Genomic DNA, 15276 nt, shown 5'->3' with positions numbered 1-15276 from the left:
AACGACTGACATAGAAACATAGCTTTTTCAGAAAACTGTCAGGATGTAGAAGACATTTTTAGAATCTGATCTCAGGTCAAAATGGCTTAAATCCTCTTCATGTCACGAGAACGCGGAGCACTTGCAAATGAACCAAGTCCGTACTACACATGGATCTCCATGTGACTACCTGGATCTCCATTATATGAAGATCACGACACTGACCTAAACCCTGGATAGCCATACATGGTGAAGACTACATCGGCATAATATGGAGCCGGCCAGCAACCCTACACCTGACCTCACAGTCAGAGACACCAGATTAATAGTTTTAACGTCCTGCTTCTCAACTGTGCCGTATTAAGAAGCTCTGTTGTTTCAGCGCGAGCTCGCCCGCCCATTTAGGGCGTCTCACTGGTATTACGAGAAACACAAAGAGATAGCCCTGAATGAACCATAACAGGTCTGTAACTCTGGGAGTGTACGAATGGAACCAAATGGACCCCCTTAAAGGGGCATTCCACTCATTTTCAACATTTTACTATGTCATTAATGTACCTTAGAGCTGTTGTGTGGAAATAATAAAAAAGTTCCCCCATTCTGTGTTTCCTAGAACTAGAGGTCTGAAAAGAAATCATTAATGATTTTTTCATAATTACAGTTCTAGGAAACACAAAATGGGGGGACTTTTTTTATTATTTCCACACAACAGCTCTAAGGTATATTAATGGCATAGTAAAATGTTGAAAATGCGTGGTTTTCCCCTTTAACTCTCAGAGTTAAGGGGGTCGTCAAAAAAATTTGAGACCCACTATTACTAGTCCAAATATGCCATAGTGTATAGTAAGTAAGTCAAACTGAATATTCTGAAGAAAACCTGGAGACTTGGCATTCAGTAATTGGGTGTTATGATCAAAATAAGAACATTATAATGTGTAAAAAAAGCAATTGCAATCAAAACAATTGCCAAGCCTTTGCCACGGGACATGTTGACGACCCCTGGTCACTCAGGACCCGATTCAATCAAAGAACGCAATCGTTCTGTACCCGTGACCCTGTCAGGACACCCCGAAAGGCACTTTGTGTTGATCTAGAGCTTTGCCAGAAAGCTTCTGCAGTAGCTGTTGGGCTTTGTCATCCTTTGTTGGGCCTGTCTGCCGGAGTCAGTGGATAACGGGACATAAATAAGAGCGCTGTCCGTGGACCGTCCGTGCCGCTCGCTCAGCTCTCTCAGCTCGCTCAGCTCCGAGAGATGTAGACTCACCGGTTCCCAAACAGTCAGGGCCCATTTCTGGGTCCAGGACACATTTTTATGGGTCCCTTCATTTTTTTGTTAATTTTTAATTGTTATCATTTCAAAAACATAAAAGAATATGCCCAAAAAAGCAATTAATTCAAAACATATTCAGTGATTTTTGTATTAGTAATTTCATGAAGAAATGAAAGAAAAATCTAAGACATTAGAAGACAAACGTTTAAGAAGTAGTGAAAATAGCCGATCTACAAGCGCACAGCGCGCAATTTTAAAAATCGTGGCGATTAGAAAAAATAAAAATCACAATATTTGAGTGAATCGATTTTTGTTTTAGCACACTTTCCTCTCAGTATATCACTTGTAGGCAACCATGGGATACAGTACACAAAGCAAAGGTTTGGTAACTTAAGACCTAGTCTAACTACTGTAGGTCTTATGTTAACCAAACCTTTGTTTGTCTAAGGCCTCACTCACACGGTCGCAACAGATTGCTGTATGCTTGCTGTATACAAAGGGTGTGACACAGCTTGCATTTCCAATGGGAGTCACATGGTTTGACACAACATTTGTGTTGTATGAGGGGGAGGGGCGCAGTCGAAAAACACAGCCGAAAGCCATACAACAGCTTGTAGTCCAAAATGTGGACTACAAACCATGTGACTTCCATTGGAAATGCATTGGGGCGGCCATGACACTCACAACATTCATACAACAAGCATGCATCAATGTTGTAAAGGTCTGAGTGAGGCCTAACCGTTAGACTACAGGGTCAGGGCTTGCTGCACGAGGTGAAGTATTGCATCCCAACACACATCTGCCAGTCTCGTCTTCACAACGGCAGCTAACATTAACCTAATTGCGTTAAGGCTCACCGATAGCCATGCCTTGGCACGCCTCGGCGTACGCACGCACACACAGCGTTAGCGCCTGCCAGCCACAGGCGACGCAACATTACATTGATTGAATTGTCACCCGTTATCACACTTACGCGTTGATGACTCGGCGCAATATATTCATGGTCTGTTTTCGGTTTGAGTGCAACGGAAAGAGCACAATGAGACACATGGCTTTTGGTTCATTCAGAGGCTGGAGTAAAGTACTCACATTTCTTACTTAACCCGTTTTGACCTGAGATCAGATTCTAAAAATGTCTTCTATATCCTGACAGTTTTCTGAAAAAGCTATGTTTCTATGTCAGTCGTTCTTCGATTTTTCAAAAATAGCAGACCTACAAGTTCGTAGCGCGCCACTCGGTGGCGCGCTATGAGCTTGTAGATCTGCTATTTTTCAATAGCTAAAGCATAACATAATGCTAACACCAAAAGGGGTTTCCGCCCAAAATGGGTTAAGTAAAAGTATCAATTCAATTCAATTCAATTCAATTCAATTCAATTCAATTCAATTCAATTCAATTCAATTCAATTCAATTCAATTCAATTCAATTCAATTCAATTCAATTCAATTCAATTCAATTGGCTTTATTGGCACGAGAAAACATACGTTTACATTGCCAAAGCAGAAAGCACAATACAACAATACAATCAAAACAAAAAATATGTACATTTGAAAGTCAGAATCTTCAATAGAGCAATTTCTATGTACCAAGATCACTGGATGCAGGTATAGTGCAGGAATATACACAATGATTAGTCTTTAGGGTGGTTGTGTTCCGTTTGATAACCTTCTCCTATCACAGCAATACTGGAATGTACTGTAGACATAATAATAAAATCTGTTACAAGTGAAAGCCGGAATTCGAAATGTACTTAAAAGTACTGGTATCAAAATGCAGTTAGTACTACAGTACTACTACTCATTATGCAGAACTTCCCGTTTCAAGATTTCAAATGCATAAAAGTGGTTAATGTATGTTTTGCACTAATCATCAAGTTAGTCACTGCGAGAGTGAGGTCTAGCAGCCAACACCAACTGGGGATTCCTGGATCGCTGCCCTGCACAGTTTCCTATAAATGTGGTGGAGTAAAGGTCTCCACACACCGGGCGCGAATTCGGATTTTTAAGCGGTTTTCCCCAAAAGCGGTTTTCCCCAAAACGCGGCCGGTGTGCAACCACCTTTAGCGTACAATATTTGCATCTGAGATGTATAGTGCAGCAGAAGTCAAAGAATTGGAAATCGGAAACACTCCAGTAAAGTAGAAATATCTCAAATTTGTACTTAAGTACAGTACTTAGTTACTTTCCACCACTGCTTCTCTTTTTTTTTTTCTTTTTTTTTTTTCTTCTCAGGATTAAGAGTCAGTAGGTGGGGGTGGGGGGGGGGGGGTGGGGTGGGGGGGGGGCTGAGAATGAAAGGATCAACTGTAAAGACTCTGCTGACATAGCTCTGCTTCTGCTCCAACTATCTCCCTCTTTCTCTCTCCATCACCCCCCTCCCCCCTCGTTCTCTCTCTCCATCACCCCCCTCCCCCCTCTTTCTCTCTCTCCATCACCCCCCTCCCCCCTCTTTCTCTCTCTCCATCAGCCCCCCCCTCCCCCCTCTTTCTCTCTCTCCATCACCCCCCCCTCCCCCCTCTTTCTCTCTCTCCATCAGCCCCCCCCCCTCCCCCCTCTTTCTCTCTCTCCATCACCCCCCCCTCCCCCCTCTTTCTCTCCATCAGCCCCCCCCCCCTCCCCCCTCTTTCTCTCTCTCCATCACCCCCCTCCCCCCTCTTTCTCTCTCTCCATCACCCCCCCCCCCCCCTCGTTCTCTCTCTCCATCACCCCCCCCCCTCTTTCTCTCTTTATCCTGCTCTATTTATAGCTCTGTGGGAAATTGCTGAGTGGGCTCTTCTGAGGGTTTTTTTTTTTGCTGTAATTGATTCAAAATGCAAGTTGTCTCGTTGGTGGTGAAAGGATGCCCACACGGGGTTTTGTGAAACAGTGAAGGCTGCATGGACGAAGGCTCTCTTTTTTTGTTTTGCACGTTATTCATTAATACGTTGGACAAAGTAATGTGAATTAAAATCATTGTAGTTTCAACACAGAATAGAGGGTATGTGCATGCCGAAAGTGGCAAAGTGCGTTTAATGTCGTTTAACGTAGTTTAATGCAATCAGATCTGACCTTTCTGTTTGGATGGTGGGGCTGTCATCAAGGCTAATGAGCGACGGCTCATTAGAGACCTGATAATCGTAACGATGTGATTCACGAGGTTTTGGAACTATTGTAAGTTGATTCTGTTTGTGATTTACCTGATTACCTTTTTTATATTTTCTTGAATGCTTTAAATCCCAGATGAAGTCAAGACAAAGAACCATTTAAACCCATAATTTATTCTGACCGATCCCCAAAAGCCAGAGCTGTCCTGACCCCTTATCCATGCTTTGTAAATGATGGAGGATAGTTAGTATGGACTAAAATGGTTCTTTGTCTCAACTCTTCAGTTATTGAACAGCTAATCGGTTATGCTTATGAGTCAGATGCAATTTCAGACATTCAAGCATTCTGCTGGGCAGATGTTTGAGGGGCGCTATAGCCGTCCGTCCATAATGCATGGCTTTCCAAAGTTACGTCACGTGGCAGCCAAGTCTATGGACTATTAATGTTTCTTCAGAGCCTTTTTTAACAAAAGATGGATTGGACTTTAATGTTTGTTTGGGGCAGGTATGATGTAATTTGTTTGCCAGCCATGTCTATGAATGAACAAATTAGACATTAATGTTTGTTGGGTGCAGTAAATGACAATGTAAGACGTCATCTGACTGATAAATTACATGCCCTTGCTGCGCCCCTCACTTCACACAAGTGTGATTTTTGAGGGGCGCTAGGCCGCTAGCCCCTCCTATGTCCAGCAGCCCATAGCAATGATTTGAATGATTCATTCCATACTTTTATTTTTAAAGGAATACTATAGGCAACTTGTAGTGTTTTGTACACAGAAGGAAGTAGTGTTGGTTACAGAATTCAAACTTAGCTCTGCCCCTCCGCTCCAGCCCCCTCCCCCCGCTTCTCCCAATTTTCAATGTAATTAGATAGCCCGATTAGCCCCTGTTTATGTCAGTCATGTCACAGCCACTTTTACTTTTCAATAGCATCTTCCAGTCACTCTTATTTTGTTTTATTGTTTAATAGTTGTTTCTAAACGCTAAGCATGACATGGGCTACACTCAGTCAGTCAGTCATACATACATTAGACTCGGTTAGACCCAAATCGGACATCGGAGGTACGTATGTATCACATTCGATCAGATTACGGTGATTATATAAAACGTAATTCTTCTTCTCGGGAGGGGCAGTACCTGTGTGCTACGTGCACCCGTACACTGTTATTTGCTAGAACGCTGCTTTAAAAAACAAATATATATTCAACGATTTGTACAATGTTCACAATTTTTCAAAAACAGCAGCTTGCTATGAGCTTGTACTGTATATCTGCTATTATTGCCAAATTACCGGTATACAGACTAACCTACAAACAGCCTGTGTAGGCTGTCTACCACAGTTCAGGTGAAGAAAATCCCAGCACTCATTGTATGTCCTTTTACATGATTTTAGTTACGTACGCGTTTCTAAGGCCATACAGGCCGAAACGCGTACGTTTTCATTCTCAGAGGTAAATATAATCATGTAAAATGACATACAATGAGTGTTGGCATTTTCTTCACCTCAACTTATATCTTCGAGCCTTGAACCTGGAGTGCTGCGGGTTGTCTGCTACGGCAGTACTTTTCTCTCTGTCTACCACAGTTCAGCAGTGCAGATTACAACGCAATTATTATTATTTAAAGGAGCCTAAATAAATGTCTTCCATTCTGATAAACGTTCCTTCTGTTGACATGCTTTTTCTTTTTTTTAAAGATATTTTTTTGCGGCTTACGCCTTTTATTGGTTTTTTGAAAGGACAGACAGTAGGCTGACAGGAAACGGGAGAGAGATGGGGGAAGACATGCAGTAAAGGCCGTGTCGGGCTCGGGAGTCGAACCCGCGGCACACTGCGACTGGATTACCAGTCGGGTGCCCAGACGGTTACGCCACCGCCTGGGTTTGCTTTTTCAATGGATTATTCCACATATGAGCAAGATTAAGACTATTATTGTGTACTCACTATACTTTTTGTCATTGTTACAATTATTCATATCTAAGAAATAAATTCCTAAGGCTATAGTTTCAAGATCACGCTCTGTTGAAGAGGTTCGTGAGGGTGTGTCAGACACACCCGCCATATAGTTGATCAGTGGTTTTCAACTCCTTTTGGTGTTTTAAAGCATTATGTTATACTTTAGCTATTGAAAAATAGCAGATCTACAAGCTCATATGAACTTGTTGGTCTGCTATTTTTTTTTTAATCGTGAAAATGTGCCTCAAATCTTTGAATATATATTATTACAGAGTGAACATTTTAACTCAAATCTTTGCTTCTGGGGAGGTCCCTGGAACAACATATTTTCAGATGGGGGCGGCGGAGGCATATTACATATAATTTGTGGGGTCCTTGACATGAAATATTGAGCACCACTGATACAGAAACATAAGGTTTTTCAGAAAACTGTCAGGATTTTGAAGACATTTTTTTTAATTTCGACGTCAGGGCTAAATGGCTTAAAGTATCTGACCACTTAACAAGTGCTCCCGATCCAGAAAAGGTTTTGAGACTTGAGAACCACTACACTGTTTGCCAAACAGTGGGTCGGGACCCATGGATTATTTAAAAAAAAAAGGAAAATCAAGCATGTTTCAAAAGAAGAATCTGAGACAAATAAAGAAATTCCATGAAAATAAATAAATAAGACTTAGTGAAAATAGCCGTAGATCAGCAATTTTCACTAGTCTGGGTCCCGGGGAAACTCGAGCCAAAAGGTTTGGGAATAACTGCGACCAGATGTGTGATCTCTTCTAGTGACATCTGCATAGGGCAGATAAATATGATGTGAGCCACATGACAGGGATGATATCACTGTATCGCTCTCTCTCTCTCTCTCTCTCTCTCTCTCTCTCTCTCTCTCTCTCTCTCTCTCTCTCTCTCAATGTGTGCAATGCGTTATTTTCGATAAGCTTTGACAACTTTAAATAGTATACGTTCATAGTTTTGGTTGACTCTTTTGGACACAGACCTTTTACTTGGACACCTCCTTTTACTTGTGTAAACAATGTATTGTTATATATGCTGTTATTGCTACTTTTTACTTACTTACATTTTACTTACTTACTTCTTCCACCACTGGTTAAGTCACTAAACCAGTTTCTAGCACCTCATTCTCACTGTATTCGTCTCACCCTCCGTCTCGGGCTAAATTACATTTAAAATGTCATTTAGATGTTATTGTAATGTAGACAGATGCTACAGCCTAGGTCCATTGTTTACCTGGTATGCTACAGTTTCACTTTCAATGTACAGATTATTCTTTTTGATAGTGTAATGTTTAGACTGATTGCTATAGGTCCATCGTTTACCTGGCATCCTACAGTTTCAATGTACACATTATTCTTTTTGATAGTTATATGTTTAAAACCCATTCTGGGCGAGAACACCCCTTTTGGTGTTTTAACTAAGCATTATGTTATACTTTAGCTATTGAAAAATAGCAGATCTACAAGCTTGTAGCGCGCCACCGAGTGGCGCGCTACGAGCTTGTAGGTCTGCTATTTTTGAAAAATCGTGAAAATGCGGCACAAATCTTTGAATAATATATTCTTTCAGAATACTTTTTTTTTATTTCGCTTGTGGATAAGAACGTCCGCACTAAGTGCTTACATTTTAAATTGTATATTCCATCATTTTGTCCCCCCCCCCCCCCCCCTGTCCTCTGTCCTCCCCCCCCTTGTCCTCCCTCTACCAGGTGTCCCAACGACTATACGGGGGACCGCTGTCAGAATTCCGTCATGGCCGGCTTTTACAGTACGTCCACTACACTCCCGTCTGTGTCTTTTCCACTGGGGATAGTAAGCAGTGGTTCTCAACCTGTGGGTCGAGACACCCAGGGGGGGGGGGGGGGGGGGGGGGGGGTCCCCACATGCTTTTGGGGGTGGTCCCAGATTGTAATACCTCAAAAAGAAAATAAGTGGTCGGAAAAAAAGGGCAATTTCCTCATCAAAAGTAACAAACTATACCATAAACTATACTATAAAAAAATTGGTCAAACATTGGCCAAATTGTCAAATAATATAAGAGGCAAAAATTGTGAAAATCGCTGGCCTCGCATTGTAAATGGTGTATTTATATAGCGCCTTTATCCAAGGCGCTTTACATAGATTGTGCATTACATTCACCCATCCACACGCACATTCATACACCGATTGCGGCGGAAGCCATGCAAGGTACCAACCAGCACATCGGGAGCAATTTGGGGTTCAGTGTCTTGCCCAAGGACACTTCGACATGTAGACAGGGGGAGCCGGGATTCGAACCGCCGACCCATGGATCATTGGACGTCCTGCTCTCCCTCCTGAGCTATAGTAGATCTGCTATTTTCACAATATTTCTCTGTGGGAACCGAGGCAAACAAAATGTAATGCCTCAACTCCAACAATTCCAAGTGCTTATCAGGGTGGGGGGCTCCCCGGTTCAAATATGATTATTTTGGGGGGGTCGGTTACGGGCTGAAAAGGTTGAGAGCCACTGGGATAGTGCATGCCGTGCTAGAGGGGTCGGATGGAGGGGAGCACTGTGGCTGTGTGTATGCAGTGGTGGACAGGTGGTCTACAAATTCCTCAGTAGTTTTGACTACTTCCAAGATGTTTTTCAAAAATGTTCAAAATCAGCAGATGTACAAGCTTCGTCCCGTGCTGTGAGCTTGTGGATCTGTTTTTTTAAGCCGACGCAAAAATCTAAAATGACACAGATGCTTCCCCGGGTTTTAGTACTAAAGAGATAGTTTATCTCTAAACCATCGATTACTCCCCCCATGGAGACTTGAATTCATGGATATTTTTTGGTGTTTTTGTCGCATTCCTAAGCTAGCCAATCATTTGATGACGAGCAGTCGTTCCTTAAGCCTTGTTTCCAGCCTGATTCGCTGCGTTGAATGATTTGTTTTGGGACAAAACAAATAACGGAACTCAGCGAATAGTTCCCTATGAAGAGTCACAAATGAGACTCTTTGGTACTATAGAGCAGGGGTGGGCAACTGGCGGCCCGGGGGCCACATGCGGCCCCCACCTTCACTTAATGTGGCCCTCAGGTTAATGTCAGGATACTGATATAATATTGGTTTCAGCTGTTTACAATTCCACAACATGCAAACATGACCCGCTTTAATTACTTCAGTCTAAATTAGTAGATTGCTCAACACAAGTATAATTAAAAGGCATTTGAAATTACATAAAAATGTTAATTTTCAGGATTCCAATTCAAAAGTAATAAAAAATAATTCAACATTTCAATTCGAATATAGCAAAAATAGCCGATATACAAGCTCAAAACGCGTCGCAGCGCGACGCGTTTTGAGCTTGTAGATCGGCTATTTTTGCGACGACAGTAATATATGGCCCTAGGGAGTGAGTGTGGAAATATAGTGGCCCTCTCCATCGTCAAAGTTGCCCACCCCTGCTATAGAGCGTCGCAGTCCCACCCCCGACGAGGGTCCCAGGAAATAATTGCCCGTTCGTTCTCCCAGACATTTCAAAAAGTATTTATTACACATTATTACATGGCTTGGTTGAATGCTTGATTCTGATTGGTCAATCGCTTAATTCAGCGGTGAGTTATCTCATCATAATGACCGCTCCGCTGTATAACAGACCTCTGCCTAATCAAACCCTCTGAGTACTAAACATTGCTCTCAAAAATGTTTTTGAAAACATTTGAGCGAGAAATAGACGAAGCAGGACCCGAAAATGGATTCTATTTGATCAACTCACTTCCTTGTTTTCCGAGTTCGGGTGAATTATCTCCCGACAATGACCACCTAGCCAGATATTATCCCTTACATGTTTTGGGCAGGTCAAATAATTAGTAAGAAGAAAAAAAGGCAGGGTATACACCACTTTTTGTTTTGTTTTGTTGGCTTTGTCCACGGGTGTAAACGTCTTTAAATAAATGCTTTTTGAAACGTCTATGGGAAAAATGAACAGGGAATTATTTCCTGGGCCACTCCTTCTGAAAGGGGACGGGACTGCGACGCTCTATAGTCCTTACTTGAATACTTTTAAAAGCATGTATGTTTAAATACTTTAACATATTTTCTAAAGCAAGTAACTCGAGTACATGAGTATATACTTTGACTCGAGTACTAGGGTTGAGCACTTTGTCCACCACTGTTTGCGTGCGTGTGCGTGCGTGTTTTTGTGTTCTAGTGTGAGTCTCTGCATGCCTCCATGCCCCCCCTCTCCCTGTGTTCTTTGTTCTACAGGTTAATGCATTGAAATTTGTCGCCATTCCAATGCATTAACCTGCGTATAAACTTACACAAATAACACAATATAATTGCCTATAATTGTTAAGACTTCATCTATCTAGACCCACACATAACCCAGCTCTCCTAGGATAACAGCCTATTAAAGAGACACTTATATAATAAAAATAAAAATAAAAATAAAAATAAAAATAAAAATAAAAATAAAAATAAAAATAAAAATAAAAATAAAAATAAAAATAAAAATAAAAATAAAATATATTAATAATATATATTAATGTTATTATTATGGGGAGACACTATCGGTTCCTCCTTTATATCTAATGTAACTCTCCCTAACGCAGGCTGCTTATGTATCGTTCCCGATGCCAATAGTGTAATTTATGGTGCTTAAAATAAGATATTTCCACTAGGCAATCTGCAAGGGTAATATGCTGGAACAAGGCCAGTGCATTATGATGGCATGTGGCTGAGTGCTAGCCTGAATGGTTTTATAATATAGCTGTCCTCCGATACCCTCCATGATTGCCCTGTGTTTTACTCATTGCTTTGCAGTACAGTTGGGTGCCACCGATATTGTCCCTTATCATTTGACCCATTTAGGCCTGACCTCAACATTTAAAAAAAATCCTTCTAAATCCTCCAGTTTTCTGAAATAAATATTTTCACGATTTTTCAAAAATAGCAGATCTACAAGCTCGTAGCGCGCCACTCGGTGGCGCGCTATGAGCTTGTAGATCTGCTATTTTTCAATAGCTAAATTATAACATAATGTTTAAAACACCAAAAGGGGTTCCCGCCCAAAATGGGTTAACTGTCCTTTTGCGCAGATCACGCAAAACTCAGCAAAAAGAAAAGGACAATATCGATGGCCTCCAACTGTAGATGGGGCGTGTGTGTCATTTGCAGTACTTGTAGATGGGGCGTGTGTGTCATTTGCAGTATACTTGTAGATGGGGCGTGTGTGTCATTTGCAGTACTTGTAGATGGGGCGTGTGTGTCATTTGCAGTACTTGTAGATGGGGCGTGTGTGTCATTTGCAGTATACTTGTAGATGGGGCATGTGTGTCATTTGCAGTACTTGTAGATGGGGCGTGTGTGTCATTTGCAGTATACTTGTAGATGGGGCGTGTGTGTCATTTGCGGTACTTGTAGATGGGGCGTGTGTGTCATTTGCAGTATACTTGTAGATGGGGCGTGTGTGTCATTTGCGGTACTTGTAGATGGGGCGTGTGTGTCATTTGCAGTACTTGTAGATGGGGCGTGTGTGTCATTTGCAGTACTTGTAGATGGGGCGTGTGTGTCATTTGCAGTACTTGTAGATGGGGCGTGTGTGTCATTTGCAGTACTTGTAGATGGGGCGTGTGTGTCATTTGCAGTATACTTGTAGATGGGGCGTGTGTGTCATTTGCAGTATACTTGTAGATGGGGCATGTGTGTCATTTGCAGTACTTGTAGATGGGGCGTGTGTGTCATTTGCAGTATACTTGTAGATGGGGCGTGTGTGTCATTTGCAGTATACTTGTAGATGGGGCGTGTGTGTCATTTGCAGTATACTTGTAGATGGGGCGTGTGTGTCATTTGCAGTATACTTGTAGATGGGGCGTGTGTGTCATTTGCGGTACTTGTAGATGGGGCGTGTGTGTCATTTGCAGTATACTTGTAGATGGGGCATGTGTGTCATTTGCAGTACTTGTAGATGGGGCGTGTGTGTCATTTGCAGTATACTTGTAGATGGGGCGTGTGTGTCATTTGCAGTATACTTGTAGATGGGGCGTGTGTGTCATTTGCAGTATACTTGTAGATGGGGCGTGTGTGTCATTTGCAGTATACTTGTAGATGGGGCGTGTGTGTCATTTGCGGTACTTGTAGATGGGGCGTGTGTGTCATTTGCAGTATACTTGTAGATGGGGCGTGTGTGTCATTTGCGGTACTTGTAGATGGGGCGTGTGTGTCATTTGCAGTACTTGTAGATGGGGCGTGTGTGTCATTTGCAGTACTTGTAGATGGGGCGTGTGTGTCATTTGCAGTACCCGCGTATAAACTTACACAAATTACACTATATAATTGCCTATACTGTACTTGTTAAGACTTACTATTTATTATAATAATAATAATAATAATAATAATAGTAATAATAATAATAACAACAATAATAATAATGTAATATATTAATATTATTATTATGGGGAGACACTATCGGTTCCTCCTTCATATCTAATGTAACTCTCCCTAACGCAGGCTGCTTATGTATCGTTCCCGATGCCAATAGTGTAATTTATAGTGCTTAAAATAAAAAAATACATGAACCTGTGTATTGGTATTTAACATGTAAACAAACTCTTAGCAATCAAGTCCATGCACACATACCTGTAAACTAAATATCACTGGCCCTGCAATCACAAGATGACACATGGGAGGGGTTCGATTTACACCCACTTCTCTAAGGCCTCATTCACATTCACATTCACATTTGCTTGATTGGTTTTTGGTACGTGTGAATGAGGCCTAAGGGTGCTTGCTTATTCTACGAGTAATTTCACTTGGCCATATGACTGTGTGTCTAAATGCCAAAGTACAGAGTTTACATTGTAGATGGGGGTTATGATTACAGTAGGCCTACAGTACAGTAGAGGCTAGTCCACCATCATCAAGGTCAAGTGACTCTCAAACATTGTAACTTCAAGGATATGCACTTATAGGCCTTAGTGCATCGGGGCCACTTTGCGACCCCAAACTACATTGTAAAATCCTCAGAGCGCAAACTTGTGTTCATTTGGTTTCCAAGCTATCAATCATGCACTGTAGCTGCAGGGGATTCCATGCAACCCCCCCCCCCCCTCAAACAAAGACCCCTGGTTGTCCCCGCGGGTACGTCCCACCTTGAAAACCAGCGGGGCTGAACAATGTCAACACCGGACAATGTGTGCTTTTATCTTGCATCGTGATGCTATTTTTCAGAGGGCCGAAATGATTCCTCTGTTTGAAAATCCATGTCGATTCGTCACTGCCTGTTTCACTTCTGCTGCCAACCAATTAAGCACAATCAAAGCATATTTTCTCGACTGGGAGATTTACCGCGTTAACTTTTACTATGATTGGATTTGGTCTTGCTGGCAACTCTATCCATGGGTAGCATTGCACACACAAGCCATAAAAGAATGCCCTACTGAGAACGCAGTGATGATTTCTTGTGAAAGATGATGAGCATGAGAAAGATCAGTATATGCAGCAATAGTGGAGCAAACTGATTTAAAGGAAGTGCTCTGTAATCAATGTGATTTGATTGAAACCAACTAGAAACCACGATTAAAATTGTATATTTGCAGCACATGTCCCACCATACACACACGCACGCACGCACGCACACACGCACGCACGCAAGCACGCACTCACTCACTCACTCACTCACTCACTCACTCACTCACTCACTCACTCACTCACTATTGCTGTGCCAGTTTCATTGACTGTACTGTGTTTTTATGTTGAAGAGTAACTCACTGCTATGTTATTCTTTGTTCTTGTGTTGAAATTATTTTTCCTTTTTTTTTTTTTTTTTTATCTGTTATACGATATCGTTTTACTCCAGAAATGAGGTCTAGTAAATATAGCAGTAAGTGACGTGGCTTTTTTGTCTGTCTCTGCCCTTTGCACGTATTTTCCCGCCTGCCTCCCTCTCTTTCCAAACTCTTTTATCTTTATTTAGTTCCTTCTCCCGACCCCCTCCCCCTATTTGTATTTATTATTTTATTTTATTTTATTTAGTTTACTTTATTGTCAATTATGGGGGTCGCAGAGCTAAGGCCGCCTGCATAGTCTGACTGTTACTGGAAGGTACACCTGTCAATCTCAGTGATGTCACCGACAGCACTCATTTCCTGGTACAGTGGGACTGATATATCTGTCTTTTTCCCCTTTTTTAACACGACGTCGTTCTGCATTGGCAGAGCTTCTTGGAATTGAATTTATGGGTATGGAACAATTATTATTCATTTTGCTGTACAATGACTTAAGATTTTTGCTGAGAGTCTCCTCACAGTCACGCATTATTGTGCCATCTCCCCTTTAAAAAAACCAATAACTGGGTCTCTCTCAACCTCTCTCTCTCTTGTCCCTGCCCACTAACCTGGTTTTAAATAACCCTGTCTGCCCCCCCCCCCCCCCCCCACAACCCACGCCAACCCTTCTCCGCATGCACTCCTTTCACAATCTGAAAGTAATCTGCAGAACACACTGAAAAGGAGACAAAACAATTACTGCTGTTTTACAGTATAGTCTGTTGACTAAGACACTACTGTATGTAAATAGTACATTGTGAATACAAATGTGCCGATTAACTGCGGCTATTTTGAAATCCTGAGGACGTATATGGCCATTCGTCGTCAGGAAATAGCCGTGATGAACCATCTAATTGGAATCGGCATTGCACTCAAGCGATACATCAACTGACCGCGTGCAAGCTGCAAAAGCTTTTCACCAAACCGAATCGCCCCAAAAGATAGTGGAGGCTCTGCGCCAACCCTGGCCGTCCTCATTCTGCCCTTGATTGACTCGGGAGCTGGCCTGTCCTAAATCAAAAGGCGTCTCTCTGGCTCTGTTAAGCTGGCAAGCAAAAGCCTCCCTATTTCCCCCCTCCTATCTGCATCAGTACCCTGTGACACTCACACAATGCCAGGCTGAGGCTCTGGAAGACTTGTCAATCCCTACAGACGCCCTTTATTTAGCAACCCCCCCCCCCCCCCCCCCCCTTCC

General features: G+C 42.2%; 1 protein-coding gene across 1 annotated transcript in view; it reads left to right on the top strand.

Moving 5' to 3' along the window:
* nrg2b (neuregulin 2b) overlaps positions 1–15276 on the top strand; it is a gene marked incomplete at both ends in the record, with an annotated part of 81233 nt that overhangs the window by 47429 nt on the left and 18528 nt on the right. Inside the window, 2 exons of the mRNA XM_079497610.1 lie at positions 8011–8069; positions 14472–14495. Coding sequence (XP_079353736.1) covers positions 8011–8069; positions 14472–14495 — 83 coding nt within the window. The remainder of the gene's footprint in view (positions 1–8010; positions 8070–14471; positions 14496–15276) is intronic.

This window comes from Electrona antarctica, assembly GCF_951216825.1.
Source record: "Electrona antarctica genome assembly, chromosome: 1".
NCBI lineage: Eukaryota > Metazoa > Chordata > Actinopteri > Myctophiformes > Myctophidae > Electrona > Electrona antarctica.
This window is presented reverse-complemented; position numbering and strand designations above follow the sequence as displayed.